The sequence below is a fragment of the Myxine glutinosa genome, chromosome 4 (genome assembly GCF_964187855.1).
Source record: "Myxine glutinosa chromosome 4, kmMyxGlut1.1, whole genome shotgun sequence".
NCBI classification, from domain to species: Eukaryota; Metazoa; Chordata; class Myxini; order Myxiniformes; family Myxinidae; genus Myxine; species Myxine glutinosa.
Window position 1 is genome coordinate 21,732,179 of NC_136264.1, and position 20,640 is coordinate 21,752,818.

The window sequence follows — 20,640 nt, forward strand, 5'->3', positions numbered from 1 at the left end:
GAAGAGGACATGAAATGTCACAGCCACCGTGGTTTTAGTCATTTTTCTTTACAGTATTTTGGCCATCAGTCGGCCATCTTTGGTCCGGATAACAAACCAAAATCTTCTGCATATGTGATGTGCACTCTCTTGTATTGCATTGTCATTGCCCAAAGTTTGAACAAAATCTGTCCATGCATGTCAGAGAAATGGTTGGGGACCATTCGCAGGCTGCTTCCGACAATCCACACCATAATGTACTTACTGCATGGCATTAAATCAAGCAATCTTGTTCACGAGTTTATGTGCTGATGCGTCGCTGGGTATACATGGGTCGTACATCTTTGCGATTGACTGAACGAACCCATTAAACAGCATGTCCCTTTGACTGTCCGACAACATTTAGCAACAGGACAAAGACAACTACGGCAGACAAGTAGGAATGTACAAAGTATGGCTGCTGTTCCCTGTGCTTCAGTAAATGGATCTCATCTTTTGAGGAATCCTTTGTGAGCAAAGCTAGATTATGAAACCTGGTTCCGAACCCTGAACAAAGCACACAGTGTTCCACACCTGCGCATAATGGAGGCAAACATTTATCAAGTCAAACAATCTTACACTTTGTCATCAAAAGGAATTTGTGAGCACATTGTATTTGTTTTGACCAGGTTAACTGCGTGGATGAATATGGGTGAATCGTTGACAGATGATCCATCCCACTATCCTATTGGCTCCTGGGTGGCTCCGACATCAACCAATGAGCATTTAACTTATTACTCCATCCATAAAGCGTCGGGTTGCCAAATAAATTTCCACATCCATAAGTTTCATAAAAAAATAGGGGCAATACCCCTGGTCACTTACCAAGGAGAACAAAGCAGTATACCACATCGAATGAAGGTATTTTAAACAGTATCATGGGATTTAAAACCAATTTCAATGGTTGTAAGAAGACAGTGCAGCATGTACAATCACACAAACGTAATCATAAGACTTTAAACAAACAAACAAAAGAAGTACCTATTTTGGGGGGCAACCCCCCCCCTCCCCCACAAACACTCCCTTTGGGCCCGGTTTTATAATGCCGTGAACAATCTTTGGTACATCATGGGTGATGAACGGAACGTTGTGGTCAAGTTTCATCGGAATTGTATGTGTAGTTTCGGAGAAGAAATCAAATACCCATCTTGGAGTGGGTCAAACCTGGATCCAATTTGACACCCGGCAGACCCCCTTTGTGGAGCTCGATTTTTTTTTAATGCAGTGAACAAACTTTAGCCACAACATAACAAATATCATTTGTGCCAAGTTTGGTCACAATCCCATCAGCGGTTTCGGAGAAGAAGTTGCAAGTGTTTACGGACTGACGGACGGACGACGTGCCATCGCATCAGCTCCCCGAAACTTCGTTCCAGGTGAGCTAAAAATTATAACGCTGTTTTTCATTGTTGTGCACAACAGGTAGGGAAGCCTTTCAAATGCAGGGCAATTCCTCAATGTATGTGGCTTCCAATAGCAGAATGTTATGCTGGAGGACCCACCTTCTGGCAGTAATTGGTGGATTTTAAAAATCCCAGTGTCATTCGTAAAGCGGAGGCAAGAAATAAAGCAAGCACTTTCGCCAAATTCTAAATTGCTGTTCTAACCTACAGGGGCTACTTATAAGAGGCACAGCCATGCATCCAGCAATGATCCAAATCAGCAGCCACCTTTCACAGAGGACACTATGATGATTACTTGGGGAAAGCTGACACACAGTGCTGAGCATATTTGTTAAGCTTCTTCTTCTTATCGTGTCCACGGACAGTCTATACATGGCCAAGGCAAAACTGGGCACATTTTTGCGCCTAGTCATTGAATTCGGCAAGATCTGCAACAGTGCAGGATTCCTCTAGCGATGGACATTGCAGGAGATGTTGCATAGTCTGTGGCTCAGTTCGACATTCGCAAGTTGTCTGGCTAGTTGTATATACCCATTTGTTTTGTGACACCTTTGAACGACGTACACCAGTCCTAAGTCTGTTAAGGCACTTCCATGTTTGTTACCCAGTTGCAATTAGCTCCTGGGCGAAGGCTTTAATCAGGTAGAATTTCCATCGCTGGGGGTTGTTCGAGACTGGCAATCCGGTCTTTCCACAAAGCAATGCGGGTTTCAGATGGGGTTGATTGTGACGAAACAACAGTGTTCATGAAGCTCTTCCTTGAGTTTAGGTGGCTGAGTGTCGGTGTATGACCATGCAGAGAGTGCCTCTCATCTGATGTATGACAGAGTCAGTCTTTCTTTCTGGCTGCCGTTCTTCTTATATCAGAGGGAGCTATACCCGCCAAGATATAAAAGCGATTGGTGTTTATTGTTTTCAAACAACCTGTGATAGATCGGCAGCTTGCATTCAGAACGGCATCCATCTTCTTAGCATGAGTAGATCTTTCCCATGCAGGGCAGGCGTATTCAGCAGTGGTGGAGCAAAGAGCAAGTGCACTGTGAAGCGCACAGGGTTTTAGGTTGTGTTTGCAGGAGGATAAATTATTAATTAAAGGAGATAGCAAGAACATAACACAGAAATTTAGCGACACCTCATCCAGACCATTCTGTACAGTTTTGGTCACGACATCTAAGGGAAGGACATCGCTGTCAGAGAGAGCTCAGCATCGATGGAATAGATTGACACCAGACAAAGCTGGACCAGGTATGAAAGCAGCTAAAAGAGACAGGACTATACACATTAGTCAGTCGGCCTTGCAGCATACTTCAAACCAATGGTGGTGGGGAGAAACTCAGGAACCAGAGTAAATAACGTGCACATAAATCACATCAAGGAACAAAATCAAATTATGGTTGAAGTCGACGTAAAATACTTGCTGATACTGTTTGATAACTTTGTTAAACTGTGTCGAAGGCAATCGGAAGGCACTACATTGAAGTAAGGAAGCATGAAGACAGACACACACACACACACACACACACACACACACACACACACACACACACACACACACACACACACACACACACACACACACACACACACACACACACACACACACACACACACGCCTCTCCTGTCCCTTCGGTTATGGTTGAGCCTAATTGGTATGATATAACAAGGACGCTGTGAAATGTAGATGGTACAGGATAGAAGATTGTGCCAAATTGGACAAGAGATTGTGCAAAATTGGACAAAGATTGTGGCATATTATGTGACAAAACCTACTTTTGTCACATAATAATCCAGTGCAACCATCCATACAGGTATATTAAAATGATGCTGGGATATTCGTGCAGGTGACAAATGAACAGGGGTGTGAAAAGCACTCGTTTATATCTCCAAGAAAATGAGCAAAAACTGTTGGGCAAAAGCACATGAGAGGAGAATCATATAAAATGCAAGTCTGACACCAACACAAATACACCTGCACTCGCATTATATGTGCCAATATGTCATCCATGTAACTACCACTAGTCGCATTACTTGCTGGTTTAGTCATTGAAAATTCATAAGAAAGATGGCTCACAGGTAAGCTTTAAGGTTTGCTTAAAATGTACAATTTCATACCTTCATCGCAGTTCTTTCCCGTCCATCCAGGCAAACATGTGCAATGGTAATCATTGACCAAATCTGTACATGTTGCTCCATTCTCGCAAGGCATGGGGATGCAATTATCGATATCTGAATCACAGAAAAGGATCTGTTAGGTTGATAGAGTGTGGTACAATGAGGCATAATCGAAACAGGATTACAAATTTGAACCAGACAAAAATATCATGGCATGGTGTTTTTGAGAGATTAACCTGGCGAACAATGTTATAAGGAGTGATACCCTCCCTGTAACTGAGAGATGGGGAGAATTAATTCAAATTGTATGCAGGTGAACTGTCATATTATCAGACAGCAGCTCTTTGTTCCGTAAGAGACTGCGTACTTTGTCAAAAGGTTCTCAAACACCAAGCCTCGTGTCTCAAGTTTGATAAACGTTCTGCAGTACTTATTGGAGCATCGAATACTGTTACTTTCCAACAAGATGTTCATGCACACATGGTCAGAATGTGTAAACATCACCTTCAACTCACTGAGCATCTCCCAACAGCTTCATCTCCCATTTTTGAGCTCATCTAGTCTAGAAAATCCAAAATAACTTGTGGCATCAAATAGCAAAAAAGGTCTATTTCTTTTTAATAGACTGTTTCAGTCAAATGACAAAATCACTTCTATGGATCTTCACTGAAAATTGACTTAAACAAGGAGAAAAGGCCATAAAATTTCACAGCCCCCATGGTTTTAGTAATTTATCTTTACAGAGTTAAAGGCCACCAGTTGGCCATCTTTGGTCGGATGACAAAAAAAAATCTTCTGCATATGTGCACTCTCATGTATTGTCAGTCCCAAGATTGAAAAAAAATTGTCCATGTATGGAAATCCATGAAATTTGTCCAAAGAAAAATGAAAAAGCATGAAAAAATTTGTCCAAATAAAATTTGTGCAACCCAAACAGAAATGGTTGGGGACCATTCACAGGAGGCTGCTTCCGTCAATCCACCCAATCATGATGTACTTACTGCCTGGCATTCAATCTGGCAATGTTGTTTATGAGTTAACGTGCTGATGCGGAGCTCGATATACATGGGTCTTACATCTTTGCGATTGACTGAACGAACCCATTCAACAGCATGTCCCCTTGACTGTCCGATAATATTTAGCAACAGGACAAAGACCACTACGGCAGACAAGTAGGAATGTACACAGTATGGCTGGTGTTCCCTGTGCTTCAGCAAATGGATCTTATCTTTTGAGGAATCCTTTGTGAGCAGAGCTAGATTATGGAACCTGGTTCCGAACCCTGAACAAAACACGCAGTGTTTCACACCTGCGCATGATGGAGGCAAACATTTATCAAGTCAAACGATCCTATACTTTGTTGACAAAAGGAATTTGTGACCACATTGTATTTGTTTTGACCAGGTTAACTCTGTGGATGAATATGGGTGAATCGTCAACAGATATGATCCATCCCACCATCCTATTGGCTACCGGGTGGCTCCGGTATCAACCAATGAGCATTGAGCTTATTACTCCATCTATAAAACGTCAGGTTGCCCAATAAATTCCCACATCCATACGTTCCATGAAAAAATAGGGGCAATACCCCTGGTCGCTCACCGAGTAGAACAAAGCAGTGCACTACACAGACCAAATGTATTTAAAAAAGTATTACGGTATTTTAAACCAATTTCAATGGTTGTAAAAACACAGTGCAACAAACAAACAAACAAACAAGAAAGAAAGAAAGAAAACAAACAAACAACCAGATTGCAAACTGAGTACTCCCTTTCAGCGTGCGTCACTGCCGAGCCCACTTCGGTGCCCAGCAATGACGATTTGCAATGCCTGGAGATGGCATAGGAAAGGTGCGGTGCACAAAAACAAACAACCAGAGTGAAAACTGAGTGCTCCCTTTCAGCGTGCGTCACTGCCAAGCCCCCTTCGGTGCCCAGCAATGACGATTTGCAATGCCTGGAGATGGCATAGGAAAGGTGCGGTGTACAACAAGAAAGAAAGAAAACAAACAAACAGAGTGAAAACTGAGTACTCCCTTTCAGCATGCGTCACTGCCGAGCCCCCTTTGGTGCCCGGCAATGACGATTTGCAATGCCTGGAGATGGCATAGGAAAGGTGCGGTGCACAACAAGTACAGATACATTCAAAGTACACCGCCCCCATGCCAAATAATTAAATATCCTACAGCGCGGCATTGCCGGGGCGCCTCTAGCGCCCGGCAATACCGCAGTGCAGCTCATCGAGGCTGCATTGGGAGGGAGAGGTGTACGCTAATTGATTGATTAATTGTATAATTAAAATCAATAAAATATTATCACAAAATATTTTCTTAATCAATTGGCTAATAGCATAACTAAACCACAAGTGCTTCATCCGAAGATGTATCTTTTAGAAATTTAATTAAATAAGTCAATAAAAAAAAATTTAATAAATAATTGAATTATCAACAATTAATTAATCAATTAATCAATAAATAATTAATCGATTAAATGATTAATCAATAAATCAAAAATATCCTTGATAGCCACATCACTTGGTCACTGTCATGTCCAAATATAAGCTTCCGAGCTCAAAAGGTGCCTGAGATATTCGCCAAATGAGAAAGAAGATAAATAAATGATTAATAATTTAAATAAATAAATAATAATCATTTAAAAAATTAAATGATTAATCAATTCGGTCATAGAACACATAAACAAACCACCACCATTTCATCAGAATCTGTAACTTAAAAAAAATTTTTTTGTCATTAATCGAATAATTAAATAATTAATCGATTAATTGATTAATTAATAAATCAAAAATAGCCTTTGCAGCCAAATCACCTGGTCATTGGCATGTCCAAATATCAGCTTCCCAACTCAAAAGGTGCCTGAGTTAATGGTCAGAAGAGAAAGGAAATTTGATTAATTAAATAAGTACTTAATTAATCGCTAATAATTAAATAACTCCTCAATTTATTGTTCAATCAAAAAACAAAAAATAACGTTTTTGACAAAGGACTTGCTCAATATTGTGCCAAAATTTCAGCTTCCTAGCTCAAAGGATGGCTGAGATATCGCCCGGACAAACAAACCAACAAACAAACAAGAAAGCAAGAAAGAAAACAAACAAACAAAACCAGATTGAAAACCGAGTACTCCCTTTCAGCGTGCGTCACTGCCGAGCCCCCTTCGGTGCCCGGCAATGACGTTTTGCAATGCCTGGAGATGGCATAGGAAAGGTGCGGTGTACAACAAACAAACAACCAGAGTGAAAACTGAGTGCTCCCTTTCAGAGTGCGTCACTGCCGAGCCCCCTTCGGTGCCCGGCAATGACGTTTTGCAATGCCTGGAGATGGCATAGGAAAGGTGAGGTGGACAACAAACAAACAACCAGAGTGAAAACTGAGTGCTCCCTTTCAGAGTGCGTCACTGCCGAGCCCCCTTCGGTGCCCGTCAATGACGTTTTGCAGTGCCTAGAGATGACATAGGAAAGGAGCGGTGGACAATAGACAGGACTATACACATTAGTCAGTCGGCCTTGCAGCATAGCTCAAACCAATGGTGGTGGGGAGAAAGTCAGGAACCAGAGTAAATAACGTGCACATAAATCACATCAAGGAACAAAATCAAATTATGGTAAAAGTTGATGTAAAATACCAACTGATACGTATGATAACCTTTACACACTGCAGGTAACACACACTACAGGTAACACACTACAGGTAACACACACTACAGGTAACACACACTACAGGTAACACACACTACAGGTAACACACACACACACACACTGCAGTCGCCTCTCCTGCCCATTTGGGTATGGTTGAGGCTAATTGATATTACACATCAAGGACGCTGTGAAATGTAGATGGTACAGGATAGAGGATTGTGCAAAATTGGACAACAGATTGTGCAAAATTGGACAAGAGATTGTGCAAAATTGAACAAGAGATTGTGCAAAATTGGATAGAAGATTGTGGCATATTATGTGACAAAACTTATTTTATCACATAATATGCCAGTGTAACCATCCATACAGGTACACCAAAAATGATGCTGGGATATTCGTGCAGGTGACAAATGAACAGGGGTGTGAAAAGCACTCGTTTATATCTGCAAGAAAATGAGCAAAACTGTTGGGCAAAAGCACATGAGAGGAGAATCAGATAAAACTGCAAGTCTGACACCAACACAAATACACCTGCACTCGCATTATATGTGCCAATATGTCATCCATGTAACTACCACAAGTATCATTGCTTGTTTGTATAGTCATTGAAAATTAATTACAAAGATGGCTCACAGGTAAGCTTTAAGGTTTAATAAAAATGTACAATCTCGTACCTTCACTGCAGTTCTTTCCCATCCACCCAGGCAAACATGTGCAATTGTAATCATTGACCAAGTCTGTACATGTTGCTCCATTCACGCATGGCAGCGGGTTGCAATTATCGATATCTGAATCACAAAAAAGGTTCTGTTAGGTTGATAGAGTGCGGTACAATGAGGCATAATCGAATCAGGATTACAAAACTGAACCAGACAAAAATATCATGGCATGATTTTTTTATTTATTGTGTACAAGATCGAGGCTCATGAAAGAGCATTAATCACAAAACAAAAACAAGTACAGATACATTCAAAGTACACCACCCCCGTGCCAAATAATTAAATATCCGACAGCGCGGCATTGCCGGGGCGCATCCGGCGCCCGGCAATACCGCAGTGCAGCTAATCGAGGCTGCATTGGAAGGGAGAGGTGTACACTAATTCATTGATTAATTGTATAATTAAAATCAATAAAAGATTATCACAAAATATTTTCTTAATCAATTGGCTAATCGCATAACTAAACCACTTGTGCTTCATCCGAAGATGTATCTTTTAGAAATTTAATGAAATAGGTCATTAAAAAAAATTAAATAATTAATTGATTAATCAACAAATAATTAATCGATTAATCAATAAATAATTAATCGATTAAATGTTTTATCAATAAATCAAAAATATCCTTGATAAACCACCACCATTTCATCCGAATCTGTAACTTAAAAAATTAATTAATTAGGTCATTCAACGAATAATTAAATAATTAATCGATGAAATGATTAATCAATAAATCAAAAATATCCTTGATAGCCACATCACTTGGTCACTGTCATATCCAAATATTAGCTTCCCAGCTCAAAAGGTGCCTGAGATATTGGCCAAATGAGAAAGAAAATAAATAAATGATTAATAATGAAAATAAATAAATAATAATCATGAAAAAAAAAATTATTAATCAATTCTGTAACAGAACACATAAACCACCACCATTTCATCAGAATCTGTAACTTAAAAAAAATAATTAATTAGTCATTAATCGAATAATTAATCGATTAATTAATTAATTAATAAATCAAAAATAGCCTTTGCAGCCAAATCACCTGGTCATTAGCATGTCCAAATATCAGCTTCCTATCTCAAAAGGTGCCTGAGTTAATGGTCAGAAGAGAAAGGAAATTTAATTAATTAAATAAGTACTTAATTAATCGCTGATAATTAAATAACTCCTTAATTAATTGATTATTCAAAAAACAAAAAATACAGTTTTTGACAAAGGACTTGCTCACTACTGTGCCGAAATTTCAGCTTCCTAGCTCAAAGGATGGCTGAGATATCGCCCGGACAAACAAACAAGAAAACAAGAAAGAAAACAACCAAGAAAACAAACAACCAGAGTGAAAACTGAGAACTCCCTTTCAGCGTGCGTCACTGCCGAGCCCCCTTCGGTGCCCGGCAATGACGTTTCGCAATGCCTGGAGATGGCATAGGAAAGGTGCGGTGTACAACAAGAAAGCAAGAAAACAAACAACCAGAGTGAAAACTGAGAACTCCCTTTCAGCGTGCGTCACTGCCGAGCCCCCTTCGGTGCCCGGCAATGACGTTTCGCAATGCCTGGAGATGGCATAGGAAAGGTGCGGTGTACAACAAGAAAGCAAGAAAACAAACAACCTGAGTGAAAACTGAGTACTCCCTTTCAGCGTGCGTCACTGCCGAGCCCCCTTCGGTGCCCAGCAATGACGATTTGCAATGCCTGGAGATGGCATAGGAAAGGTGCGGTGTACAACAAACAAACAACCAGAGTGAAAACTGAGTGCTCCCTTTCAGAGTGCGTCACTGCCGAGCCCCCTTCGGTGCCCGGCAATGACGTTTTGCAATGCCTGGAGATGGCATAGGAAAGGTGAGGTGGACAACAAACAAACAACCAGAGTGAAAACTGAGTGCTCCCTTTCAGCATGCGTCACTGCCGAGCCCCCTTCGGTGCCCAGCAATGACGATTTGCAATGCCTGGAGATGGCATAGGAAAGGTGCGGTGTACAACAAACAAACAACCAGAGTGAAAACTGAGTGCTCCCTTTCAGAGTGCGTCACTGCCGAGGCCCCTTCGGTGCCCGTCAATGACGTTTTGCAGTGCCTAGAGATGACATAGGAAAGGAGCGGTGGACAATAGACAGGACTATACACATTAGTCAGTCGGCCTTGCAGCATAGCTCAAACCAATGGTGGTGGGGAGAAAGTCAGGAACCAGAGTAAATAACGTGCACATAAATCACATCAAGGAACAAAATCAAATTATGGTAAAAGTTGATGTAAAATACCAACTGATACGTATGATAACCTTTACACACTGCAGGTAACACACACTACAGGTAACACACTACAGGTAACACACACTACAGGTAACACACACTACAGGTAACACACACTACAGGTAACACACACACACACACTGCAGTCGCCTCTCCTGCCCATTTGGGTATGGTTGAGCCTAATTGATATTATACATCAAGGACGCTGTGAAATGTAGATGGTACAGGATAGAGGATTGTGCAAAATTGGACAACAGATTGTGCAAAATTGGACAAGAGATTGTGCAAAATTGAACAAGAGATTGTGCAAAATTGGATAGAAGATTGTGGCATATTATGTGACAAAACTTATTTTATCACATAATATGCCAGTGTAACCATCCATACAGGTACACCAAAAATGATGCTGGGATATTCGTGCAGGTGACAAATGAACAGGGGTGTGAAAAGCACTCGTTTATATCTGCAAGAAAATGAGCAAAACTGTTGGGCAAAAGCACATGAGAGGAGAATCAGATAAAACTGCAAGTCTGACACCAACACAAATACACCTGCACTCGCATTATATGTGCCAATATGTCATCCATGTAACTACCACAAGTATCATTGCTTGTTTGTATAGTCATTGAAAATTAATTACAAAGATGGCTCACAGGTAAGCTTTAAGGTTTAATAAAAATGTACAATCTCGTACCTTCACTGCAGTTCTTTCCCATCCACCCAGGCAAACATGTGCAATTGTAATCATTGACCAAGTCTGTACATGTTGCTCCATTCACGCATGGCAGCGGGTTGCAATTATCGATATCTGAATCACAAAAAAGGTTCTGTTAGGTTGATAGAGTGCGGTACAATGAGGCATAATCGAATCAGGATTACAAAACTGAACCAAACAAAAATATCATGGCATGATTTTTTTTTTTATTGTGTACAAGATCGAGGCTCATGAAAGAGCATTAATCACAAAACAAAAACAAGTACAGATACATTCAAAGTACACCACCCCCGTGCCAAATAATTAAATATCCGACAGCGCGGCATTGCCGGGGCGCATCCGGCGCCCGGCAATACCACAGTGCAGCTAATCGAGACTGCATTGAAAGGGAGAGGTGTACACTAATTGATTGATTAATTGTATAATTAAAATCAATAAAAGATTATCACAAAATATTTTCTTAATCAATTGGCTAATCGCATAACTAAACCACTTGTGCTTCATCCGAAGATGTATCTTTTAGAAATTTAATGAAATAGGTCATTAAAAAAAAAAAAAATTAATTGATTAATCAACAAATAATTAATCGATTAATCAATAAATAATTAATCGATTAAATGTTTTATCAATAAATCAAAAATATCCTTGATAAACCACCACCATTTCATCCGAATCTGTAACTTAAAAAATTAATTAATTAGGTCATTCAACGAATAATTAAATAATTAATCGATTAAATGATTAATCAATAAATCAAAAATATCCTTGATAGCCACATCACTTGGTCACTGTCATATCCAAATATTAGCTTCCCAGCTCAAAAGGTGCCTGAGATATTGGCCAAATGAGAAAGAAAATAAATAAATGATTAATAATGAAAATAAATAAATAATAATCATGAAAAAAAAAATTATTAATCAATTCTGTAACAGAACACATAAACCACCACCATTTCATCAGAATCTGTAACTTAAAAAAAATAATTAATTAGTCATTAATCGAATAATTAATCGATTAATTAATTAATTAATAAATCAAAAATAGCCTTTGCAGCCAAATCACCTGGTCATTAGCATGTCCAAATATCAGCTTCCTATCTCAAAAGGTGCCTGAGTTAATGGTCAGAAGAGAAAGGAAATTTAATTAATTAAATAAGTACTTAATTAATCGCTGATAATTAAATAACTCCTTAATTAATTGATTATTCAAAAAACAAAAAATACAGTTTTTGACAAAGGACTTGCTCACTACTGTGCCGAAATTTCAGCTTCCTAGCTCAAAGGATGGCTGAGATATCGCCCGGACAAACAAACAAGAAAACAAGAAAGAAAACAACCAAGAAAACAAACAACCAGAGTGAAAACTGAGAACTCCCTTTCAGCGTGCGTCACTGCCGAGCCCCCTTCGGTGCCCGGCAATGACGTTTCGCAATGCCTGGAAATGGCATAGGAAAGGTGCGGTGTACAACAAGAAAGCAAGAAAACAAACAACCAGAGTGAAAACTGAGAACTCCCTTTCAGCGTGCGTCACTGCCGAGCCCCCTTCGGTGCCCGGCAATGACGTTTCGCAATGCCTGGAGATGGCATAGGAAAGGTGCGGTGTACAACAAGAAAGCAAGAAAACAAACAACCTGAGTGAAAACTGAGTACTCCCTTTCAGCGTGCGTCACTGCCGAGCCCCCTTCGGTGCCCAGCAATGACGATTTGCAATGCCTGGAGATGGCATAGGAAAGGTGCGGTGTACAACAAACAAACAACCAGAGTGAAAACTGAGTGCTCCCTTTCAGAGTGCGTCACTGCCGAGCCCCCTTCGGTGCCCGGCAATGACGTTTTGCAATGCCTGGAGATGGCATAGGAAAGGTGAGGTGGACAACAAACAAACAACCAGAGTGAAAACTGAGTGCTCCCTTTCAGAGTGCGTCACTGCCGAGCCCCCTTCGGTGCCCGTCAATGACGTTTTGCAGTGCCTAGAGATGACATAGGAAAGGAGCGGTGGACAATAGACAGGACTATACACATTAGTCAGTCGGCCTTGCAGCATAGCTCAAACCAATGGTGGTGGGGAGAAAGTCAGGAACCAGAGTAAATAACGTGCACATAAATCACATCAAGGAACAAAATCAAATTATGGTAAAAGTTGATGTAAAATACCAACTGATACGTATGATAACCTTTACACACTGCAGGTAACACACACTACAGGTAACACACTACATGTAACACACACTACAGGTAACACACACTACAGGTAACACACACTACAGGTAACACACACACACACACTGCAGTCGCCTCTCCTGCCCATTTGGGTATGGTTGAGGCTAATTGATATTATACATCAAGGACGCTGTGAAATGTAGATGGTACAGGATAGAGGATTGTGCAAAATTGGACAACAGATTGTGCAAAATTGGACAAGAGATTGTGCAAAATTGAACAAGAGATTGTGCAAAATTGGATAGAAGATTGTGGCATATTATGTGACAAAACTTATTTTATCACATAATATGCCAGTGTAACCATCCATACAGGTACACCAAAAATGATGCTGGGATATTCGTGCAGGTGACAAATGAACAGGGGTGTGAAAAGCACTCGTTTATATCTGCAAGAAAATGAGCAAAACTGTTGGGCAAAAGCACATGAGAGGAGAATCAGATAAAACTGCAAGTCTGACACCAACACAAATACACCTGCACTCGCATTATATGTGCCAATATGTCATCCATGTAACTACCACAAGTATCATTGCTTGTTTGTATAGTCATTGAAAATTAATTACAAAGATGGCTCACAGGTAAGCTTTAAGGTTTAATAAAAATGTACAATCTCGTACCTTCACTGCAGTTCTTTCCCATCCACCCAGGCAAACATGTGCAATTGTAATCATTGACCAAGTCTGTACATGTTGCTCCATTCACGCATGGCAGCGGGTTGCAATTATCGATATCTGAATCACAAAAAAGGTTCTGTTAGGTTGATAGAGTGCGGTACAATGAGGCATAATCGAATCAGGATTACAAAACTGAACCAAACAAAAATATCATGGCATGATTTTTTTTTTTATTGTGTGCAAGATCGAGGCTCATGAAAGAGCATTAATCACAAAACAAAAACAAGTACAGATACATTCAAAGTACACCACCCCCGTGCCAAATAATTAAATATCCGACAGCGCGGCATTGCCGGGGCGCATCCGGCGCCCGGCAATACCGCAGTGCAGCTAATCGAGGCTGCATTGGAAGGGAGAGGTGTACACTAATTGATTGATTAATTGTATAATTAAAATCAATAAAAGATTATCACAAAATATTTTCTTAATCAATTTTCTAATCGCATAACTAAACCACTTGTGCTTCATCCGAAGATGTATCTTTTAGAAATTTAATGAAATAGGTCATTAAAAAAAAAAAAAATTAATTGATTAATCAACAAATAATTAATCGATTAATCAATAAATAATTAATCGATTAAATGTTTTATCAATAAATCAAAAATATCCTTGATAAACCACCACCATTTCATCCGAATCTGTAACTTAAAAAATTAATTAATTAGGTCATTCAACGAATAATTAAATAATTAATCGATTAAATGATTAATCAATAAATCAAAAATATCCTTGATAGCCACATCACTTGGTCACTGTCATATCCAAATATTAGCTTCCCAGCTCAAAAGGTGCCTGAGATATTGGCCAAATGAGAAAGAAAATAAATAAATGATTAATAATGAAAATAAATAAATAATAATCATGAAAAAAAAAATTATTAATCAATTCTGTAACAGAACACATAAACCACCACCATTTCATCAGAATCTGTAACTTAAAAAAAATAATTAATTAGTCATTAATCGAATAATTAATCGATTAATTAATTAATTAATAAATCAAAAATAGCCTTTGCAGCCAAATCACCTGGTCATTAGCATGTCCAAATATCAGCTTCCTATCTCAAAAGGTGCCTGAGTTAATGGTCAGAAGAGAAAGGAAATTTAATTAATTAAATAAGTACTTAATTAATCGCTGATAATTAAATAACTCCTTAATTAATTGATTATTCAAAAAACAAAAAATACAGTTTTTGACAAAGGACTTGCTCACTACTGTGCCGAAATTTCAGCTTCCTAGCTCAAAGGATGGCTGAGATATCGCCCGGACAAACAAACAAGAAAACAAGAAAGAAAACAACCAAGAAAACAAACAACCAGAGTGAAAACTGAGAACTCCCTTTCAGCGTGCGTCACTGCCGAGCCCCCTTCGGTGCCCGGCAATGACGTTTCGCAATGCCTGGAGATGGCATAGGAAAGGTGCGGTGTACAACAAGAAAGCAAGAAAACAAACAACCAGAGTGAAAACTGAGAACTCCCTTTCAGCGTGCGTCACTGCCGAGCCCCCTTCGGTGCCCGGCAATGACGTTTCGCAATGCCTGGAGATGGCATAGGAAAGGTGCGGTGTACAACAAGAAAGCAAGAAAACAAACAACCTGAGTGAAAACTGAGTACTCCCTTTCAGCGTGCGTCACTGCCGAGCCCCCTTCGGTGCCCAGCAATGACGATTTGCAATGCCTGGAGATGGCATAGGAAAGGTGCGGTGTACAACAAACAAACAACCAGAGTGAAAACTGAGTGCTCCCTTTCAGAGTGCGTCACTGCCGAGCCCCCTTCGGTGCCCGGCAATGACGTTTTGCAATGCCTGGAGATGGCATAGGAAAGGTGAGGTGGACAACAAACAAACAACCAGAGTGAAAACCGAGTGCTCCCTTTCAGAGTGCGTCACTGCCGAGCCCCCTTCGGTGCCCGTCAATGACGTTTTGCAGTGCCTAGAGATGACATAGGAAAGGAGCGGTGGACAATAGACAGGACTATACACATTAGTCAGTCGGCCTTGCAGCATAGCTCAAACCAATGGTGGTGGGGAGAAAGTCAGGAACCAGAGTAAATAACGTGCACATAAATCACATCAAGGAACAAAATCAAATTATGGTAAAAGTTGATGTAAAATACCAACTGATACGTATGATAACCTTTACACACTGCAGGTAACACACACTACAGGTAACACACTACATGTAACACACACTACAGGTAACACACACTACAGGTAACACACACTACAGGTAACACACACACACACACTGCAGTCGCCTCTCCTGCCCATTTGGGTATGGTTGAGGCTAATTGATATTATACATCAAGGACGCTGTGAAATGTAGATGGTACAGGATAGAGGATTGTGCAAAATTGGACAACAGATTGTGCAAAATTGGACAAGAGATTGTGCAAAATTGAACAAGAGATTGTGCAAAATTGGATAGAAGATTGTGGCATATTATGTGACAAAACTTATTTTATCACATAATATGCCAGTGTAACCATCCATACAGGTACACCAAAAATGATGCTGGGATATTCGTGCAGGTGACAAATGAACAGGGGTGTGAAAAGCACTCGTTTATATCTGCAAGAAAATGAGCAAAACTGTTGGGCAAAAGCACATGAGAGGAGAATCAGATAAAACTGCAAGTCTGACACCAACACAAATACACCTGCACTCGCATTATATGTGCCAATATGTCATCCATGTAACTACCACAAGTATCATTGCTTGTTTGTATAGTCATTGAAAATTAATTACAAAGATGGCTCACAGGTAAGCTTTAAGGTTTAATAAAAATGTACAATCTCGTACCTTCACTGCAGTTCTTTCCCATCCACCCAGGCAAACATGTGCAATTGTAATCATTGACCAAGTCTGTACATGTTGCTCCATTCACGCATGGCAGTGGGTTGCAATTATCGATATCTGAATCACAAAAAAGGTTCTGTTAGGTTGATAGAGTGCGGTACAATGAGGCATAATCGAATCAGGATTACAAAACTGAACCAAACAAAAATATCATGGCATGATTTTTTTTTTTATTGTGTGCAAGATCGAGGCTCATGAAAGAGCATTAATCACAAAACAAAAACAAGTACAGATACATTCAAAGTACACCACCCCCGTGCCAAATAATTAAATATCCGACAGCGCGGCATTGCCGGGGCGCATCCGGCGCCCGGCAATACCGCAGTGCAGCTAATCGAGGCTGCATTGGAAGGGAGAGGTGTACACTAATTGATTGATTAATTGTATAATTAAAATCAATAAAAGATTATCACAAAATATTTTCTTAATCAATTGGCTAATCGCATAACTAAACCACTTGTGCTTCATCCGAAGATGTATCTTTTAGAAATTTAATGAAATAGGTCATTAAAAAAAAAAAAAATTAATTGATTAATCAACAAATAATTAATCGATTAATCAATAAATAATTAATCGATTAAATGTTTTATCAATAAATCAAAAATATCCTTGATAAACCACCACCATTTCATCCGAATCTGTAACTTAAAAAATTAATTAATTAGGTCATTCAACGAATAATTAAATAATTAATCGATTAAATGATTAATCAATAAATCAAAAATATCCTTGATAGCCACATCACTTGGTCACTGTCATATCCAAATATTAGCTTCCCAGCTCAAAAGGTGCCTGAGATATTGGCCAAATGAGAAAGAAAATAAATAAATGATTAATAATGAAAATAAATAAATAATAATCATGAAAAAAAAAATTATTAATCAATTCTGTAACAGAACACATAAACCACCACCATTTCATCAGAATCTGTAACTTAAAAAAAATAATTAATTAGTCATTAATCGAATAATTAATCGATTAATTAATTAATTAATAAATCAAAAATAGCCTTTGCAGCCAAATCACCTGGTCATTAGCATGTCCAAATATCAGCTTCCTATCTCAAAAGGTGCCTGAGTTAATGGTCAGAAGAGAAAGGAAATTTAATTAATTAAATAAGTACTTAATTAATCGCTGATAATTAAATAACTCCTTAATTAATTGATTATTCAAAAAACAAAAAATACAGTTTTTGACAAAGGACTTGCTCACTACTGTGCCGAAATTTCAGCTTCCTAGCTCAAAGGATGGCTGAGATATCGCCCGGACAAACAAACAAGAAAACAAGAAAGAAAACAACCAAGAAAACAAACAACCAGAGTGAAAACTGAGAACTCCCTTTCAGCGTGCGTCACTGCCGAGCCCCCTTCGGTGCCCGGCAATGACGTTTCGCAATGCCTGGAGATGGCATAGGAAAGGTGCGGTGTACAACAAGAAAGCAAGAAAACAAACAACCAGAGTGAAAACTGAGAACTCTCTTTCAGCGTGCGTCACTGCCGAGCCCCCTTCGGTGCCCGGCAATGACGTTTCGCAATGCCTGGAGATGGCATAGGAAAGGTGCGGTGTACAACAAGAAAGCAAGAAAACAAACAACCTGAGTGAAAACTGAGTACTCCCTTTCAGCGTGCGTCACTGCCGAGCCCCCTTCGGGGCCCAGCAATGACGATTTGCAATGCCTGGAGATGGCATAGGAAAGGTGCGGTGTACAACAAACAAACAACCAGAGTGAAAACTGAGTGCTCCCTTTCAGAGTGCGTCACTGCCGAGCCCCCTTCGGTGCCCGGCAATGACGTTTTGCAATGCCTGGAGATGGCATAGGAAAGGTGAGGTGGACAACAAACAAACAACCAGAGTGAAAACTGAGTGCTCCCTTTCAGCGTGCGTCACTGCCGAGCCCCCTTCGGTGCCCAGCAATGACGATTTGCAATGCCTGGAGATGGCATAGGAAAGGTGCGGTGTACAACAAACAAACAACCAGAGTGAAAACTGAGTGCTCCCTTTCAGAGTGCGTCACTGCCGAGGCCCCTTCGGTGCCCGTCAATGACGTTTTGCAGTGCCTAGAGATGACATAGGAAAGGAGCGGTGGACAATAGACAGGACTATACACATTAGTCAGTCGGCCTTGCAGCATAGCTCAAACCAATGGTGGTGGGGAGAAAGTCAGGAACCAGAGTAAATAACGTGCACATAAATCACATCAAGGAACAAAATCAAATTATGGTAAAAGTTGATGTAAAATACCAACTGATACGTATGATAACCTTTACACACTGCAGGTAACACACACTACAGGTAACACACTACAGGTAACACACACTACAGGTAACACACACTACAGGTAACACACACTACAGGTAACACACACACACACACACTGCAGTCGCCTCTCCTGCCCATTTGGGTATGGTTGAGCCTAATTGATATTATACATCAAGGACGCTGTGAAATGTAGATGGTACAGGATAGAGGATTGTGCAAAATTGGACAACAGATTGTGCAAAATTGGACAAGAGATTGTGCAAAATTGAACAAGAGATTGTGCAAAATTGGATAGAAGATTGTGGCATATTATGTGACAAAACTTATTTTATCACATAATATGCCAGTGTAACCATCCATACAGGTACACCAAAAATGATGCTGGGATATTCGTGCAGGTGACAAATGAACAGGGGTGTGAAAAGCACTCGTTTATATCTGCAAGAAAATGAGCAAAACTGTTGGGCAAAAGCACATGAGAGGAGAATCAGATAAAACTGCAAGTCTGACACCAACACAAATACACCTGCACTCGCATTATATGTGCCAATATGTCATCCATGTAACTACCACAAGTATCATTGCTTGTTTGTATAGTCAATGAAAATTAATTACAAAGATGGCTCACAGGTAAGCTTTAAGGTTTAATAAAAATGTACAATCTCGTACCTTCACTGCAGTTCTTTCCCATCCACCCAGGCAAACATGTGCAATTGTAATCATTGACCAAGTCTGTACATGTTGCTCCATTCACGCATGGCAGCGGGTTGCAATTATCGATATCTGAATCACAAAAAAGGTTCTGTTAGGTTGATAGAGTGCGGTACAATGAGGCATAATCGAATCAGGATTACAAAACTGAACCAGACAAAAATATCATGGCATGATTTTTTTTTTATTGTGTACAAGATCGAGGCTCATGAAAGAGCATTAATCACAAAACAAAAACAAGTACAGATACATTCAAAGTACACCACCCCCGTGCCAAATAATTAAATATCCGACAGCGCGGCATTGCCGGGGCGCATCTGGCGCCCGGCAATACCGCAGTGCAGCTAATCGAGGCTGCATTGGAAGGGAGAGGTGTACACTAATTGATTGATTAATTGTATAATTAAAATCAATAAAAGATTATCACAAAATATTTTCTTAATCAATTGGCTAATCGCATAACTAAACCACTTGTGCTTCATCCGAAGATGTATCTTTTAGAAATTTAATGAAATAGGTCATTAAAAAAAATTAAATAATTAATTGATTAATCAACAAATAATTAATCGATTAATCAATAAATAATTAATCGATTAAATGTTTTATCAATAAATCAAAAATATCCTTGATAAACCACCACCATTTCATCCGAATCTGTAACTTAAAAAATTAATTAATTAGGTCATTCAACGAATAATTAAATAATTAATCGATTAAATGATTAATCAATAAATCAAAAATATCCTTGATAGCCACATCACTTGGTCACTGTCATATCCAAATATTAGCTTCCCAGCTCAAAAGGTGCCTGAGATATTGGCCAAATGAGAAAGAAAATAAATAAATGAATAATAATGAAAATAAATAAATAATAATCATGAAAAAAAAAATTATTAATCAATTCTGTAACAGAACACATAAACCACCACCATTTCATCAGAATCTGTAACTTAAAAAAAATAATTAATTAGTCATTAATCGAATAATTAATCGATTAATTAATTAATTAATTAATCAAAAATAGCCTTTGCAGCCAAATCACCTGGTCATTAGCA

At 39.4% G+C, this 20,640-nt stretch overlaps 1 protein-coding gene across 1 annotated transcript in view; it reads right to left on the bottom strand.

The window, feature by feature from the left end:
* Positions 1 to 20,640, bottom strand: part of LOC137425813 (uncharacterized) — a 173,689-nt gene that overhangs the window by 146,245 nt on the left and 6,804 nt on the right. Inside the window, exons 4-8 of the mRNA XM_078775191.1 lie at positions 19,544 to 19,657; positions 13,703 to 13,816; positions 10,847 to 10,960; positions 7,862 to 7,975; positions 3,534 to 3,647 (exon numbers count right to left, since the gene is read on the bottom strand). Coding sequence (XP_078631317.1) covers positions 3,534 to 3,647; positions 7,862 to 7,975; positions 10,847 to 10,960; positions 13,703 to 13,816; positions 19,544 to 19,657 — 570 coding nt within the window. The remainder of the gene's footprint in view (positions 1 to 3,533; positions 3,648 to 7,861; positions 7,976 to 10,846; positions 10,961 to 13,702; positions 13,817 to 19,543; positions 19,658 to 20,640) is intronic.